This window comes from Selaginella moellendorffii, unplaced genomic scaffold, assembly GCF_000143415.4.
Source record: "Selaginella moellendorffii unplaced genomic scaffold, v1.0 SELMOscaffold_33, whole genome shotgun sequence".
Taxonomy (NCBI): Eukaryota; Viridiplantae; Streptophyta; class Lycopodiopsida; order Selaginellales; family Selaginellaceae; genus Selaginella; species Selaginella moellendorffii.
Window position 1 is genome coordinate 271,489 of NW_003314294.1, and position 16,565 is coordinate 288,053.

Here is a 16,565-nt window from a genome sequence, read left to right on the forward strand (position 1 = left end):
GGAGTAAAATGCAATGGGACAATTATATCACCTTAGTGTAGCTCTAATCATATTATCACAATCTTGGTGCAACATAGCACCTATAGCATAATTAGATACATCACAATGCACTTTAAAGGATTTATCAAGATGATCCTAAGAACAAGAACTATAATCAAGATCTCTTTCAACTATACAAAAGTATATTGACAAGTTAGTATCCAATAACACGGTAAACTACCCCTCATTAACTCAATTAATGGAAGAGCAATACTTGCAAAATTGTGAACAAAATTGTAAATAAAATTGCTTTAGCATATAGTTTGTTTTCTTGCAATTTTTTGAAACACCAGCTCCAAGTGTTTCAAATGATCCTCCAACATTTCACTAAGGACTAGAATATCATTAATATATAGAATAATAAATATGTCTAAATAATATCTAAATATTCTATCCATCATTGTATTGAAAGTTTCCAGAGCATTACATAACCCAAACAGCATAACTAAGAACTCATAAGAACTATAACAAGTCTTAAAGGTTATCTTCTCCACATCCTGATTTACCACCTATATTTGATGATACTTAGATTGCAAATCAAGTCGTATGAAATATTTAGCCTTTCAAAGTTGATCAAAAAAGTCATCAATGCAAGACAAAAGATAATTGTTTCTATCCATGATCTTGTTAAGAGCTCGATAATCAATATACATCCTCATGGTATTATCTTTTTTCATAATAAAAAGGACCAACACTCCATAAGGTGACTTGCTTAGTGAGATATGACTGTTACTTCTTGAGTTTAACCATTTCTTTGATGTTCAAATGGTATAAAACCTTTATAGGTGGTTTAGAACCTAGAACAATTTCAATTCAATGATCAACCTTACAGCTAGGGTGGTTATCCTTTAGAAAGATAATTCCTTACTAACAACTTCAATATTTCCATTGGCACAAGATCAACCCTATCACTGATTCTAATTGGGTCACTATCACCCCTAGCTTCCATCACTTATACCTAGAAGGTTCAACACCCCTTCTTAGCTGCTTTTTAATTAGCTCTCACAATAAAAAAATTAGCATCCTAATCCCTTGAGGAGCATTTTTGCAACTGGAAGGACACATCTGACTTTAATATGATGTAACTTTGTCCAACACTATAAATACCTTTAATATATTTGTTGAAAACATCCATATTAAACATCATTTGAAGGTTTGGTATCTTTAACATTACCAAATCTAATATTTCTTTCCACTCAAGAGGCATATCTATAGAGTGTAGAGAGTGTCTTGAACCTATAGTGCTGTTCTTATGTCCCAATTTGTGATCTAGCAAAAGAGAATTAAAAGCTAGGTCAAGAATGCTAAACCTAAATAAATTACACATATATTTATGTTAATAATAAAGATATAATTTTAATTATATTAAGTGTTTTAGATGATATCATTTAGTTTCATGGTTATAGTTACTGACTTATAATTTTCTAAACTATATATGATAAAGAAATTAATGTAAATTTATTAGATTTATTATTTTATCACAAAATTTGTAGTTTTAGAATTATTTTTTCTTAAATTTTTTTTATGCATTATATATGAGTAAACTGTTTGCATCTTTTAAAAATTAATAATGTGCATGAAATTATATGATTATCATTCAATAAAATGATGGTATATTACATTTATATACAGTATATTTTAATAGTTTATTATTAGTTACATGTTTGAAATCCTTTTCATATGATGTTTAATGTAGAATTTTTTATAATTTGATAATACCAATATATTAATAAACCATAAGATTATTATTATGGAAGAAACTAAAATGTGGAAAGTCGTCAAATGTGTTTTCTAAATATTAAAAAAAATTAATAATTTATTTTCCATTGGATTTAAAACATAACATTGTGGAAAGATGGAAAGAATATTCATTGCAAAAGGAAGTGACATACTTCTTGGTATAAGTTCAGTGGGCTCTGCATATTGTATGTGGCCTTTCAGACAAATTTGATAAACAAGAAAATGCTAACTTCTAAAAGTCTTTCATGGTGACTTCAGCACAGGTACTTTGAAATCCCGCACCTGACTAACATTCACTCGTATCGAAGGTCCCATGGTGGAACAGATGTAAATGGATTTCCAGTAGACACCTTTAGCTCCTTTGGGCTTGTTTGTCTCCACAGAGTTCTGGAGAAACACAAGGAAACATAAAGTTCCAGAGCCAGGATCTTTATACTTACAATCACAGCTAGAAGATTCAAGAGGAGATCCTCGTCCTCAAAGTTCGTCTTCCCGAATGGAATGTGAACGATTCCTGTTTTGTCAACTTTGTACTCTACTTTCCCGCCTTTAAACTCTCCAATTGCCTGAGAACGAACGCATTTCAGGAAGAGAAAGAAACGAACGCGAGGAAGTGCGTACAGTTGGAAGGTCCGTCGTCACAGTCCCTGCCTTGGGATTTGGCATCAGTCCTCGAGGCCCCAGCAGTCTACCAAGCTTTGCAACCTGGAGAACGCAAACATTTCATGCTGAGACACATGATCCATCAAAATATCACCTTTGGCATCATATCTGGAGTAGCCAGCAGCTTGTCGAACTCCATGAAGCCACCAGCGATTTGCTCGATCAATTCCTCTCCTCCTACAACGTCAGCTCCAGCGGTCTTGGCTTCCCCTTGCTTCTCTCCTTCCAGTGCCAGAGAAAACCACACGTCAAGTGCGCAAGTTCGTTTAAAACAAAACCATTACCTTGCGTAAGAACAGCTATTCGGACCTCTTTCCCAGTTCCCTTTGGCAGAGTCACCTGGAAACGAAGCACTTGAAAGAAACCTCTTGGAAGATCCAAAAAGGATGGAATTTAGATAGAGAACTTCCACTCACAGTAGCACGGAGCTGCTGGTCATTGTACTTGGGATCGATGTTAAGTCGGCAGTGAACTTCAGCGGTTTCAACGAATTTGGTCGACGCGGTCTCCTTCATCAATCGCAGAGCGGTCTGTGGATCATACTCCTGCCTCTTGACACGCAGTTTCTGCAGCTCTAGAAATCTCTTCGATCTTCTCTGCAAAGAAAGGACGCAAAGAAAACCACTGTGTCAATCCTCCACCGCAAGAAAAATCCATTCCACAAACCAAAGTAAAGAATCAGCTCACTCTATCGCTCTTGTTGGGCAGCGCAGCCTTCCCCTTCTTGGGCTTGACCGCGGGCGTGGATGCCACTGCCTCCTCCGTCTCCTCCTCCTCATCCTCCACTGAGACCTCCGCCACGGCCACCACCGCCATCACTCTCGCCCTTCCTCTCAATCGCCATGGCTGGAGAGAAGAGAATGCCGCTGCCAAGGACGCCGACGAAGACCTCAACCTGGACAATCTGCAAGCCTGGAGCCTGGAAATCCCTCGTGATGGCAATGCCGAGCATTGCGATGACGCTGCGAGATCTAGAAATCCTAGCGTCGCTGCCGTCGCGCACATCCCGTTTCCCCCACTCCCAGAGATCTCTTGTGGTGGATAACGCGAAAAGAGGAATATACCTCCCTTTAGATGTAAATGATAAACCCTAACTAAGCCCTAGAAATTTACAACCTTTAAGCCCTTGCCTTTAGGGTTCTTCGTGGATTAATCCTATCTTCTTGTTTGCTTCTTCCTAGCGCTGGCTTGGGCGGGCGATTCTCCTCCTCCTCCCCCTCCTCCTCCAGCTCCAGTGGCGCTACTCTCGAGCGAAGCTTTCGATTCCGCGAAAGATTTTAACGGAGGACTCCTGGAAAACCAAAGAACAAGGAAGAAATCCACCACGAAAACTAGAAATCCCAGCTCACTTGGTAGCTCTTATCACAAATCCCTCGATCGGCATCGTGCTCTCGTACACCGGATCTGCGCAAGGAAGCATCAATCGAATTCACTCGCCTCTTCTCTCGCGTTACCGTTCGCCCCGAGAACCTGGGAGGAGAAGTACTTGTGATGGATCCAGCGCACATAATCCCTCTCGTATTCCCGGTACTTGGCCGCATTGGAGGCCTCGGACGAGGCATCTCTGCGAGATTTCAAAGCGGGAGATCAGCGCGTAGCTGGGATCGAGGATACTCACAGCGCGATCTTGGCCTGCTTGGACGACGTCGTGGCCGTGGGCGAGGCCTCCATCGCCCAGATTTTAGGGTTTCCATGGCCCGGGAAGCATATTCGTTGTCACGCCCGTACAACAAAGCATATTCTCTGATAATTGTGCAAAAGCATATTCCTTGTCATATCCGTACAAAATGCATATTTCCCTGATACACTTCCTTGTACGGCAGGGTATGGGTGGATGATGAAGTGGAAATGACCGCTTTCTTTCCACATCGAGAACAACAAGAAAATCCTAACGAGGATGAGGACGATAGCGATGGCGATGCCCGCGCTCGTCCTCCTCCTCTCTCCGCCTGGATCCTGCGATTCAAGCCAGTGATCGAAGGTGAGTCTGATCAGGGAACCACGAGGAGCGGGCGAATGCGTCGATCGCGCTCCTGCTCCTCGGTTCTACTGCCCGAATTCTCGATCAAGCGGCCCCAGCACGAAGAATGCCACGAGCCGCTGGAGGATTGGCTGCTCCACCGGCATTCCATTTCTTCCCCTTCTTTCTCGCAGGATCCCGCCAAGAAATCCCGTTCCAATTCCAGCAGCCTCTCTCGCAGCCTCGACAGGAGCTCCTTCCTCCTCGCTCCCAATTCGTCGGCGCGCGAGGCTCCACGGCGTATCATTCGAGGGTTCGTCGCCGCCACGGACAGCCAAGAACCGCAAGATTCCCTTTGCGGCTTTCTCAAAGCCAATGCTCCACTGCCATACAGCAGCTATCAAGGATCCAATCCTCGCGACAAACAAGGATTGGATCCAGCAAAAGGATTAGCATCCCTGCTCACCGAATCATCCACAAGTAAGCTCGATTCCAAAAAATCGGATTTTTAGCTTCGATTCCTTGCACAGATCGTCACCAAGAACAATCCCAGCATGAGCTTCATCAGGTAGGCAAAACTTCGAGGAGAAAAATCTCATTTTGCCTGGTTTGCTTGCAGCAATCTGGATCAAACCAGGAGAACTTTGTCCATCCGGAGTCTGTTCTAACCCGACCGCTCTACACCAAACGGCAATCCATCCGCAAGGAAGGGTCGTGGATCAACCGATGGTCGGACGAAAACTTGGCCTCGGTCTCTGGCCTCGGCTACGTTCCCAGCGCCGCTGCCATGGCGATCATCAGTAAATCTTACACGAGCTCACTCACAACACCGTCATGGTCTAACTCGATCGAGGCCTGGCAGTCGGACGCCGACTCCAAGGATGCTCGTCGCTGGTAGCAACTAGGAAACTGTAGTAGGTAACTTTTTTCTTTCTTTCAAAGTTCTCAAAGTTCATCTGCATCTGCGAATAACATATTAAAAACCAAGGCAGCGATTTCGAAAATGAAAAAGCCTGCGAGTAGCGTAGCTATGTAGTAACAACTTACTGAATGGTGGTTCTTTAGACAAAATATAATATGCCAGTATGGACAAGGTACAATGGACTGCACAACAAAAAACAAAGAAATTTTCATGGTCGCTCGTCAGTACTTTTTTTGCTAATATAGACAAAGCACCAGACACACCTGATTTCTCCCAGATTTGATTCTCACTGCGCCTCGACTGCATCATTTTCGGAAGCTACAGGAGGAGCTGCCGGATTCTTAGCGACGTCGGACAACTCCAGCGACGCGGTCTGCGTTCCTTTCAGATCACCGGCATTCGTACTCTCAGGCTCCACACCTATAAAAGTGAATACACAAAAGGAATGAAAACATAGCTGAGAGACAACCAAGGCCGGAGAAAAGAGAAGTAACAGTCGCGTACCTTTGTTCGTTGACGCATCTCCAGCATCCTCGGACCCGGGCTGCACCACTACTTCGTTGACTACCTCTTCCTGATCCCTTGGAGCGGCCTCCACCACTTCTTCAGCCTTGGCTCCATCGCTTGGATTGTTTTCCTGCGCTGCAACCTCTGGAAGGCCCTCATTTGCGTAATCCTCAATGCCTATCTGCTGCTGCTTGTCATCGACTACAGGAGCTTCCTCTGGCTTCACGTCTTCATTCCACTTGCCAATCTCGAACTTCGCGTCGGATGGAACTCCGTAAAACGATATGTCAGTGTCCGTCTTGTTAGCTTCCTGATCGGCAGATGCCTGTGCCTTTGTCAATGCGTTCCCTTCGTCCGCGGCCTTCTTCACTGCGGCAGCCATATCGACCTGCTGTTGGACACCGCCTTGGCCTAAGTTGACAACCTCGTGAGGACCACCGTCGTCGGTATCCATGGCCGTGACCCCGCCGTGCTCCTCGGATTGAGAAGGAAAGCCGGAGAGGATGTCCGCGAACGGAAACGCGGCGTTGGGATCCGATAAGTACGTCGATGGGAAGCCGTGGGTGTCGACAGTCTGGTAGAGAGCGTGGTTGGCTTGGTCTTCTTCCTTGATCCGGGGCTGCTGCTTTTGAAGCATCGACTCACCAGGCTCCTCCTTCGGCTCCACTCCAGATGGAGAAGCTCCTGGCGACATTCCTTCCTGCTTTCGCCGGACTCCACGAGCAGACCTTGGCGAAGTGATATGCATCTCGTCGCCCTGGCTCTCTTCCTTCCCTTTCTCCGAGGGATCCAGCTTCGCTCCAATCAAGCCGCCGACTCTAGGCTCCAGACGAACACCATTCCGCCGTAGCTCAGACCTGGCATGTATCTCTGCTCTAGCAGCCTGTGCCGCGATGTCAAGCGCAGCCTTGGCGGCAAGAGCAGCCTTGGCCGCAGCTTGGGCTTTCGCAAGAGCCGTCGCCTTTGCGTTAGCGGCAGCTCTAGCAGCAGCCTGGGCAGCGTTCTTCGCCGCTTGCAACGCTTCCTGGGCTTGATTAACACTTGGCTTTGGAGGAAGTACCTGCTTGCTATCCTCTTCCATGGGAGCCTCAGTAGTCGGAGTAGTAGCAGCAGTAGTAGCGCTAGGATTGGCAGCAGCACTAGGATCATCACCCTCGCTCTTGACAGTCCGGGCCTTTTTGTGCGATGGGCTTGCCGGGCTGGTACTCTCCTCGTTCTTGTTCCTACACTCGGGACAAGTATACGCATTTGGGTCGAGAGCCGCGCCGGGAGAGTTCTTCGTCTCGCATTCTACGTGAACCGATCGCTTGCACTGTCCACAGTTGAGCCAGATCTTAGGATCACCCAGAGTCCCCGCGTCCTGGTAAGTGACGAGGCAGTAGGGGCAGAACATATTCATGCTGTAGAGCATGGTGCAAGTGTTGCACAGCCGCTGGTAAACCCCACTCTTCTTCACGCGCCGCCAAGCGCTGTTCTCTTTGCTCCCACACCACGAGCAGCTCTCGTCGGATTTTCCCCCCGGCGCACCCGATCCCAGGCCAGGCGCTGCTCCTGCCACTGCCGCCGGGCCTGGAAGAGCTCCCACAGCTCCAGCGCCGCCCTGGTCGACCGCCACGGCCGCGATTCCCCCTTCCGCCATACCTTTGCTCGGATCACTGGCGCCGCGGTTGAGCAGACGCTTGCGAGGAGGCAAACAACCTTCTGGCGCTCCAGCCGTTGCCACTCCCGCGTCGGCGTCCTCCATCACTCACCCTAAAGCCACCATCAGTGAGCTAGGGTTAGGGCTTGGCTCCAAAACCCCAGAAAAGCTCTGGCTCGTCCACGTCAGACCCATTTTCTTGGAGAAGTAACGGTCCCCGGTTCGAGTCCTTTGGAGGGAGGCTCTCTATCCAACAAAGCAATGATGGCATCCCGTGGGACACATGAAGAAATGAGGACGTGGTGGCGCGCGCTTTAAAAGTCCCATTTCAAACACCAACGAGCCAAAATCCCCAGGCCCTAAAGTCCACCACCTTTGACAAACTCCCATGCAAAAAAGCCGCGATCTCTCAAATCCAAAGAATGTGACGACATTGAAGAGAATAAAAATCTCCGATGATTCCAGTTTCCAATCACCCCAAAATTCTGATAAAAGACCCAAGTCTTTGCTCAGTGCAGCAAATGCCCTTTGCGGGCATTTGTTTCAAGCCGTTTTTCTCTCGACTGTAGGAAAAAGTCGCCAGGACAAGTAGATTAAACAAAGCAAACACATCCATCCCGTGCGCTCTTACGTCCGTACTTAGACTTTCAAGCAATCACTCACTCCAGTCGACCAGTAAGTACGGATTAGATTATGGACAGGATAGCTCCCTCACTCATCACTCAACCATTCAAATCCCATTTCGTGTGTGCGAGCCAGAGCTTTCATCCACTGCTGCGGCAAACAACGAACGACCATCCCTGTCGATGTCTCTCCGTTTTGCTTTGATCTTATCTCCATCCCCCGTGCCGTGGATCACTCATAGCTAAGTTTTCATGTCGAGTTGTTCATCGTGTTTGGAGTTTTAATCCGGAAACCGGTCAATAGGGGCCGATCCGATCGGATCGGATCACTTGGGTTGGTTGGCATCGCCGGGAGAAACCGACCCACGAACCGAATTCCCACTTTTTAAAGCGCCCACACAGAGATCTTTGAGACGCACTCTGTCTTGTCTGCCAAAGAAGCCCTCTTTGGATGCATGACCGATGAACCGATTCCCAGGGGGGGGCTTGTCCCTTTTTCCGCTTCTCTTTTCTCGCATTCCATTGTCAAAAAGGGGCTCTTTTGTTGCGAGACAATGCAGCGTCTGGGCGGCATTGCAGTGCATGGTACCATGTAAAAGCATTTGCCGGCTCCAGGGTTTTTAAAGGAGGGCCAAGAAAACTAGCAAAGAAAGAGCGCGCTCCCAAAAGAGAGAGAAAAAGAGAAAAAAAAAAAAAGAGAAGAAAGCAAATTAAAATAAAGGAAAGAGAGAGCAGCTCTCTCGCCAAATGCCTTGATAGGCATTTAGCTTGCGAGCGAGCTCTCGGCTATGGATCTGGGCTCTCTAGTCTTCTTCTCCCACCCCTTGTTCTAAATCTACCATACGTTGCTGGCAATGTCTTACTACTCCTCCTCCTCGAGCTTTGGAGCCGCGGATTCGATGCCCAAGAGCGCCCAGCAGCAGCTGGAATCACTCCCCGATCCCAGCGATCGCGACCAGGACGACGATTTCGTGGCCGGGCTGGTGGAGCAAATGGCGCACTCGATGCTGGACGAGGAAGAGTGCGGCGGGGACGAAGGGTACCCCGCCACTACTGCCGCCGCAACACCGCTGTGGCCGCCGCTCCACGAAACTCAGGTGTGCTAAGAGCTTGAACCGCGAGCGAGCGAGCGAGAGAGAGAGAAAAGGAAGGAATGTAGCTTAGATTTGGTGTTGGGTTCTTCTTGTTTGTCTCTTCCTTGCTTGTTTCTTGCTGTTCTTCTCCGTAGCGAGAGATTCTCATCGATTCTTTGGTGGTTTTTTTTTTTTTCTTTGTAGCGGAGAAGCGGGTGGAGCTCCACGAAATCCAGCCCCAGCCCCGCGGTATCGCCGCCGACGCCGCTCCACCACTTCGGTCACGAATCCGAGCTGCCGCCGCCGCGCGGCAGCGATGCGTGGGAGCTGCTCCATCTGGCGGCGCAGGAAGTGATGCGTCTCAAGATGGGCGGCGGCGGCGGCGGCGGAGAGGTTCCTTGTTCTTCTTCGTGTTCTTTCTCTTCTTGTTCTTCTTCTTCCTCTGCCGGCTCTTGCTCCTCGCCCCCATCTTCGTCGAGTTCCTTGTTTTCTCGCGACGAGATCCGAGCTTACAACCGAGCCGCGTCAATGTACCACTCGATCGGCACCGCCAAGAACAGTGGCATCGTCGAGTGCTGTGGAAGCAAGCCTGTTGGTTGTGCGTTTGGGCAGCAGCAACTTGACTGGAAGCAGCAGCAGCAGCAGCGAAGTACTCAGCGCCATTACCAGGTATGATCGAGCTCTTTCTTCGCAAAGTTCGTTTTTTTTTTTTTCTGTTTTTTTTTCCGTGTTCTTGGGCGTGCTCTGCCAGTTTCTCTGGTGTGTTGAGAATCGTACAGACATTTTGATTTGTTTGATGGATCGTTATCTTTGTTGGTCGCCCAGAGCGCGTGACCCTGTGGATTTGTGGATTCATGCGTGTTTGCTTGTACATCGATCTCCTCGCTTTCACTTTTCTTTGTCAAGTTTAGTGGTGTTTTTGTTAAGTTCGTTCTTGGTTTCTCAGTGCGCGTTCCTTAGATTTAGATTTGATCTCTGTGCTTTCGAGGGCGATGATTAAATGGGATTTGATGCGTTGGTGCTACTTTTGTCAGTGTTGCTTTAGATTTTCTTGGTGTTTGAAAGTTTAGATTTTTAATGCTTGTTCTTTCTCGTGGTTCTTCGTTCGTTTGGAACTCAAGTTTTTGCAATGATTCCTTGCGCAGAATGCTTTGAATCCAGCAGCTGGGATCGTTCCAGTCGCCTGGAACAGGCGAGCTCGATCACCTCGATCTCTCCAGCAGCAGCAGCAGCAAGCTCGACATATCGCGAGCAGCCGGAACTTGCATCAAACTTCTTCCACTCGATCATCAAACATCCACCACTCGGCTGGATCATCGCTCTTCTCGTCACAATGGCCAGCGGCATCCAGCGTAAAGTCTCACACCACCGCCACCACCGCTAATGGCGGCACTGGAATGCGAGCCGTGTTCTTGAGAGGCCCCGGATTCGGAAGCAGCACCTCCAACGGGACGGGAGTGTTTCTCCCGCAAGCCACCGCTCCCACTGCCAGCAGCAATCGCGATCCACAAAAACGAAAGCCACGTAAGTGAAGTGATCATCTCTTGATGGTCAAGAAGTTCTCACCGTTTTAAATTGCTCTTCGTTTGATCCATCCATCCAGCTTGCTCCACGGTGCTACTCCCTTCCCGGATAGTCGAAGTTCTCAACCTCAACGTCGATGATCTGGAGTGCCAACCGCATCCATCGCTTGGTACTACTGGTAAGTTCTCGTAGAGTTCTTCCCAAGTTCTTGGATTGACATAGATTTTGGTGCTGGAACGTCGCAGATCACTCGAGCAGCGATGATTATCTGAGCGTCCATCTCTCCAAATCCTACTCGGCGTGCTCTCCAACGCGGTGGCACTCCACTGCGGAGCACGCTCTCCCAACGGAGTGGACTTACTGAGCTAGCGAGCTCGAGCTAGCGCATCACAGCCGTCCATCCAGAGGCCATCCTCACCGGAGCCGTCCGATCCCTCGTCATGTGGATAGAAATAAGTACCAGGGTCTCTTCTCACTTTCATACAAACTCTATGATAGCTTGTAAGATTTTTTGAATAAAACATAGTCCTTTGAGTATATTCTCTAGATGGATATTTTCTTAGGGTTCTTGGGATAAAAGAGCCCTAAAATCAATGGAATATCCATTAGGGCTAGATCGAGTTCGCTGTCCGATCGCATCCTAGCGAGGCATCGCATCGCGTCCTCTCTCCGGCCAGGTCTTGGAATCTAGGGCTGCTATGGATAATCTCGCGGCAGCCTCGATGGATAATCTCGCTGCGGCGCTCGCCAGCGGCGGCACCCAGCCCAACATTCTCGGCCCCGTGGTGCCCCTCCTCAAGATCCTGTGTATGTGCATGGTCGGCCTCCTCCTCACGCATCCACGAATCGGCGTCCTCGGCCCGGATTCCTGCAAGCTCCTCAGCAAGCTCGTCTTCGCGCTCTTCCTCCCCTGCCTCATCTTCACGGAGCTGGGCAAATCGGTCACTCCCAAGAACATGCGCGACTGGTGGTTCATCCCCGTCAATGTCCTCGCCAGCTACTTGATCGGCTGCGTCGTCGGCTACCTCGTCGCGATCCTCTGCCGCCCGCCGCCCCGGCTCTTCCGATTCACGGTCGCCATGACAGGGATCGGCAACACCGGCAATCTCCCCCTCTCGATCGTCGGCTCCGTGTGCCATGGCTGGAATCCATTCGGCAAGCAGTGCAAGCAATCCGGGGTGGCCTACGTCTCCTTCGCGCAGTGGGTCGCGGTGATCGTGCTCTACGTCTTCGTCTATCATATGCTGGAGCCGCCGCGGGATTACTACTGCTACATCGATGAGCTGGGTCGCGGCGAGGAGATCATCGATCAAGAGGGTGGTGTCCAGGAAGAGGAAGAACAGGAGATCCAGGCGGCCCAGATGCCCGATTTCGTGGAGGCCGAGTGGCCGGGCGTCAAGGACGCCGGGACCGAGGAGACGAGGACGCCATTCCTGGATCGGATCTTCCGGCGCGCGTCTTTCAACGAGAGGAGGGATCCGGTGGTGGAAGATCACGAGAGAGTGCGGTGCTTGCGCGAGCCGAGGGTGGTGAGGAAGATGAGGATCTTGGCGGAGAGGACGCCGCTGCAACACATGCTCCAGCCGCCGACGGTGGCGTCGCTGCTGGCGATCCTGGTGGGATCCGTGCACTACTTGCAATCGGTGGCGTTTGGCGAGGGTGCGCCGCTCGAGTTCTTCACGGATGCGCTCACGATCCTGGGCAATGCGATGGTTCCTTGCGTGCTCTTGGTTCTCGGGGGGATGTTCTCCGGAGGTCCGGCAAAATCGGAGCTGGGGCTGCGCACCACAGTCGGGATTTGCGTCGCCCGGCTCGTCGTGCTGCCCGCGATTGGGATTGGAGTGGTGGTGGCTGCCAATCGCGGAGGATTTCTCCCCCAGGGCGATAAGATGTTCCATTTCGTGCTGCTGCTCCAGCACGCCATGCCCAGCTCGATCTTGATGGCCGGATTGACGAGCGTGAGGGGATATGGCGAAAAGGAAGCATCGTCAGTGTTGTTCTGGCAGCACATCTTCTCTGTGGTGTCGCTCGCGGGTTACATTGGGATCTACTTCAAGTACATTAGCTACATATGAATCAAGGATATTTTAAGGCTGATTTTAGGGCTCTTGAGCTTACTCTGTTTTTAGGGTTCTTGACTCTTTTGCCCAAAAATTTGGGGGCAATGGGCATGGGCGTGGAGGGCGTGAAAGCGCTGCAGCTGGACGATGATGCTTTCATCGCACTGCTCCGGAAGCTCATCGGCGAGGCGAAGCATCTCCAGAACAATCCGCCGGAGCTGATCCCGCGGGAGGATCTGGCGGCGCGGCATGTTCTTGAGGTTTTGATGCCGCTCAGCACCGAGTATGGCGGCCCGCTTGTGGTGAAGCATGTCATCTACACGGAAGGGAGGGGGAATGTGATTGTGGAGTATCCAGGCACGGAAGTTGGGAAGATCGTCTCCTTCGTTGGCTGCCATATGGACGTTGTCACTGCGAATCCGGACGACTGGGTGAGCTTGAAAATTTGGATTTCTTCTTCGCATTCTCGGATCCGATCTTCGAGACTTTCTAAGAGGCTGGAGTTCTTCCATTGCTCTGATGAGGTGCCTTTGTTCTTTGTTGTTTCCTTCGCAGGAATTTGATCCTTTTAGTCTGAGTATCGATGGTGACAAGCTGAGAGGACGAGGAACTACTGATTGCCTGGGACATGTAGCGCTTGTCACTGATCTCATGAGGCAGCTCGCGGAGAAGAAACCCAAGCTTAAATCGACCGTGGTGGCAGTTTTCATTGCGAACGAAGAGAATTCATCCGTGGTTGATATTGGAGTCGATGGTTTAGTGAAAGACGGGCTTTTGGACAGCTTAAAGAACGGTCCACTGTAAGTGTCGCTGTTTTTTTTTTTTTTTCTTCTTCTTCTTACTCTGGTTTTGGTTTTGATCTGCAGGTTTTGGATAGATACAGCAGACAAGCAGCCGTGTATAGGGACTGGCGGCATGATCTCTTGGAAGCTCACGGCTTATGGAAAGCTTTTCCATAGCGGCCTTCCACACAAGGTTCGTTATTTCTCTTCTTCCAACTGAATTCTAGAGTAGGTTTATGTAGGCCATTAATCCGCTTGAGCTTTGTATGGAAGCTATGAAGGAGATCCAGACGCGGTTCTACTCTGATTTCCCCGCACATCCAAGTGAAGAACGCTATGGTTTTGCAACACCATCCACGATGAAGCCCACGCAGTGGAGCTGTAAGTATTCTGTGGAATACATGACATTTTTTACCTTGAAACTCGTTTTTGAAGATCCCGGAGGTGGAGTGAATCAGATCCCTGGCCAGTGCACGATTTGTGGAGACTGCAGGTCCGTTTTTTTTTATGTTTTCTCTAGTAAATGCTCACATAATGCTGATCTATCGTAGGATCACACCATTTTACAAGTGAGCCTCTTAAGTTTGACGATCGGATCAGTTGACTAAACTTCTGGTGTGACTAGTGTCCAAGACGTAGTAAAAAAACTCAAGAGCTACGTGGATGACATCAACGCGAATATTGAAAAGCTTGGAGTTAGGGGCCCGGTTTCTAAGTATACACTACCAGAGGAGGGCCTGAGAGGAAGGTAAGCTCTTTTGTGTAAGTTTTGGAATCTTGACAACGCATTTTCTCGTTTTTTATCGTATTTCCAGATTGACTATGGAATTCGATGAGATGATGATGTCTGGCGTGGCGTGCAATCTTGATTCCCCGGGCTTCCATGCGCTGTCCAAGGCCACTGAAGAAGTCGTGGGGGTTGTCAAGCCTTACTCCATCACGGGCTCTCTTCCTTTGATTCGTGAATTGCAGGTATGTGTTTTTCCTTTTCGTTGTTTCGTTCTCTGACGATCTCTTTCTTTGTATTCGTCATGCACGACTGATGCTCGATCACAGGATGAGGGCTTTGATGTCCAGACCGCAGGCTATGGTAAGCAGCTTGAGCGTTTCGTGTGAAGCTTTCAGTTTTGATATGGATATGCCCCGTTTCTCAGGATTGATGTCCACATACCATGCTCGTAACGAGTACTGCTTGCTGTCTGATATGCGCCAGGGCTTCCAAGTTATGGCCAACATCATCTCGCGCCTAGAAGAGTGTCGCCTAGAAGAGTGAAGTGAGCTACAGGGTTATGTCTATAACGCAGAACTTTGGCTATGGATTTCACAGTACCAAGTCCAGCTGATATAGCTTTCTTGCAAATATTCCAGGAAAACCTTTCAATCCATAAGTTTCTTTTGCCTCTCGTGCTGCTTTGAGGATCAGCAGCGCAAGCATATGCGACTGCAAATCTGAACAACTGGGTAAGCTTTTTCTGGATCTAGGTTTTATCTCGCATTCTCTAGAGCGATCTTCGCAATTTTCTTTTAGTGATCTGTGTAGCGCTTGTAAAAACACAAGCTGATTTTTACTTCTACGTTTGAGAACCCTTTGAAAATGGTTCTTTTTTCTTTTCTTTTTGAGAGAGAGAGAAAGAGCGAGCTTTGTGGCGCCCAATGGGGCATGGGACCCCTCTCCTCGGTAAGAAGGCGAATCCGGATGACTGGGTAAGCTGGAAAATTTGGTTTTCTTGTTCGCATTCTCGGATCTGATCTTTGAGAATCTCTTTTTTCTGTTCCAACTGGCTAGAGTTCTTCCATTTCTATTGGAAGTTTTCTTTTTTTTTTCTGATGAGGTGCCTGTGTTCTTTGTTGTTTTCTTCGCATGAATTTGATCCTTTATCTATGGTGACGAGCTAAGCGGACGAGGAACAACTGAGGGACATGTAGCTCTTGTCACTGATTTCATGAGGCATCGAGGGACATAGGGCATAGCAACCGGCATGATCTCTTGGAAGCTCACGGCTTATGGAAAGTTTTTCCATAGCGGCCTTCCACACAAGGTTCGTTATTTTCTCTTCTTCCAACTGAATTCTAGAATAGGTTTATGTAGACCATTAATCCGATGGAGATCCAGACTCATTTTCCCGCACGTCCAAGTTATGGTTTTGGGACACTACGTGGAGCTGTAAGAATACATGACGGTTTTAACCTTGAAACTCGTTCTTGAAGATCCCGGAGGTGGGCTGAAGCATATCCCAGGTTGGTGCACGATTTGTAGGAATTGCAGCTCCGTTTTTTATGTTTTTCTCTAGTAAATGCTAACATAATGCTGACTTTTCAGATTGACTAAACTTCTGAAGACGTCTACGTGGATGACAGCTGGCTACGGTAAGCAGCTTGACCGTTTTGTGTGTTCCCGTTTCTCAGGATTGATGTCCACGTACCATGCACAGAGCGACATCTTGCTATCTGATATGCCCCAGGGGTTCCAAGTTATGCCAACATAATTTCTTGCTTAGAAGAGTGAATATGTTCATATGTTTATGTTATATGTGTCTATAACGTTTAACATGATTAGAATATGTGGTTTAGGTCAGGCTCATATGGATCTGATACCATGGTGGGAGATCTTTTCGCGTCTGGACAATTGGAGCATAGTCCGTGCAAGCAGTGTGTGTAAGTCATGGAGGGACATAATCCAATCCCCAGACTTCAAAGCCAGGGGTGTGATGGATCAAGGGGTTTGGATTCTCACTTATGTCAATGATGTGTTGAGGGCGTGGTGTCCACTCTCAGGCTTTTTTTTGGATGAGCCTTTCCCAAGCTTTGAGTGTCCTTATAGAGTTTTGGCTATTGAGCATGGGCTGGTGCTTTTGCGCTGTGGATCAAAGAGCTATGTTGGCAATCCCGTGCTCATGGAATGGAAAGAAGTGTCTCCCATTGACAAGATATTTCTCAAGACCGATAAGGTGGATGAAGAGATCCTATGGTCTCACAAAGTACTATTTAGCGTTGATCGCCAGAGGTACTCCATATATGTTATCAATAGCGACT

General features: G+C 48.5%; 6 protein-coding genes across 8 annotated transcripts; 4 read left to right on the forward strand and 2 right to left on the reverse strand.

Annotated features, from left to right (window-relative positions):
* Positions 1–1,893: 1,893 nt before the first annotated feature.
* Positions 1,894–4,144, reverse strand: LOC9638637 (50S ribosomal protein L1, chloroplastic). Its single transcript, XM_002977137.2, has 10 exons — positions 4,061–4,144; positions 3,897–4,006; positions 3,792–3,846; positions 3,130–3,733; positions 2,859–3,038; positions 2,727–2,781; positions 2,537–2,664; positions 2,401–2,484; positions 2,220–2,345; positions 1,894–2,166 (listed from the first exon to the last, which is right to left on the reverse strand). The coding sequence occupies exons 4-10, from the start codon at positions 3,445–3,447 to the stop codon at positions 2,023–2,025; spliced, it is 1,035 nt and encodes a 344-aa protein (XP_002977183.1). The 5' UTR covers positions 3,448–3,733; positions 3,792–3,846; positions 3,897–4,006; positions 4,061–4,144; the 3' UTR covers positions 1,894–2,022.
* A 123-nt stretch (positions 4,145–4,267) lies between these two features.
* LOC112348799 lies at positions 4,268–5,413 on the forward strand. Of its 2 annotated transcripts, XM_024682015.1 has the most exons (3): positions 4,268–4,882; positions 4,933–4,970; positions 5,022–5,413. In XM_024682015.1, the coding sequence occupies exons 1-3, from the start codon at positions 4,291–4,293 to the stop codon at positions 5,298–5,300; spliced, it is 909 nt and encodes a 302-aa protein (XP_024537783.1). In that variant the 5' UTR covers positions 4,268–4,290; the 3' UTR covers positions 5,301–5,413. The 2 variants fall into 2 exon arrangements, with proteins under 2 accessions (XP_024537783.1, XP_024537781.1); XM_024682013.1 differs by having other exon boundaries at positions 4,933–5,413.
* On the reverse strand, positions 4,987–7,626 carry LOC9638824. Of its 2 annotated transcripts, XR_002993180.1 has the most exons (4): positions 5,829–7,626; positions 5,588–5,744; positions 5,450–5,506; positions 4,987–5,364 (listed from the first exon to the last, which is right to left on the reverse strand). XR_002993180.1 is itself a non-coding variant. In XM_002977138.2 (3 exons), exons 1-2 carry the CDS (start codon positions 7,573–7,575, stop codon positions 5,611–5,613), a joined length of 1,881 nt encoding a protein of 626 aa, XP_002977184.1. In that variant the 5' UTR covers positions 7,576–7,626; the 3' UTR covers positions 5,318–5,506; positions 5,588–5,610. The 2 variants fall into 2 exon arrangements, 1 of the variants encoding a protein (XP_002977184.1); XM_002977138.2 differs by having other exon boundaries at positions 5,318–5,506.
* Positions 7,627–8,007: 381 nt separating this feature from the next.
* LOC9638825 lies at positions 8,008–11,227 on the forward strand. The gene is made up of 5 exons (XM_024682012.1): positions 8,008–9,190; positions 9,371–9,835; positions 10,312–10,690; positions 10,770–10,868; positions 10,936–11,227. Exons 1-5 carry the CDS (start codon positions 8,948–8,950, stop codon positions 11,052–11,054), a joined length of 1,305 nt encoding a protein of 434 aa, XP_024537780.1. The 5' UTR covers positions 8,008–8,947; the 3' UTR covers positions 11,055–11,227.
* Positions 11,228–11,277: 50 nt separating this feature from the next.
* LOC9638638 (protein PIN-LIKES 2) lies at positions 11,278–12,787 on the forward strand. The gene has a single exon (XM_002977008.2). The coding sequence runs from the start codon at positions 11,389–11,391 to the stop codon at positions 12,763–12,765; it is 1,377 nt and encodes a 458-aa protein (XP_002977054.2). The 5' UTR covers positions 11,278–11,388; the 3' UTR covers positions 12,766–12,787.
* A 12-nt stretch (positions 12,788–12,799) lies between these two features.
* On the forward strand, positions 12,800–14,932 carry LOC9638639 (acetylornithine deacetylase). Its single transcript, XM_024682176.1, has 10 exons — positions 12,800–13,181; positions 13,306–13,550; positions 13,617–13,725; positions 13,775–13,913; positions 13,968–14,025; positions 14,084–14,101; positions 14,158–14,280; positions 14,348–14,504; positions 14,589–14,622; positions 14,687–14,932. The coding sequence occupies exons 1-10, from the start codon at positions 12,855–12,857 to the stop codon at positions 14,803–14,805; spliced, it is 1,329 nt and encodes a 442-aa protein (XP_024537944.1). The 5' UTR covers positions 12,800–12,854; the 3' UTR covers positions 14,806–14,932.
* Positions 14,933–16,565: the final 1,633 nt, after the last annotated feature.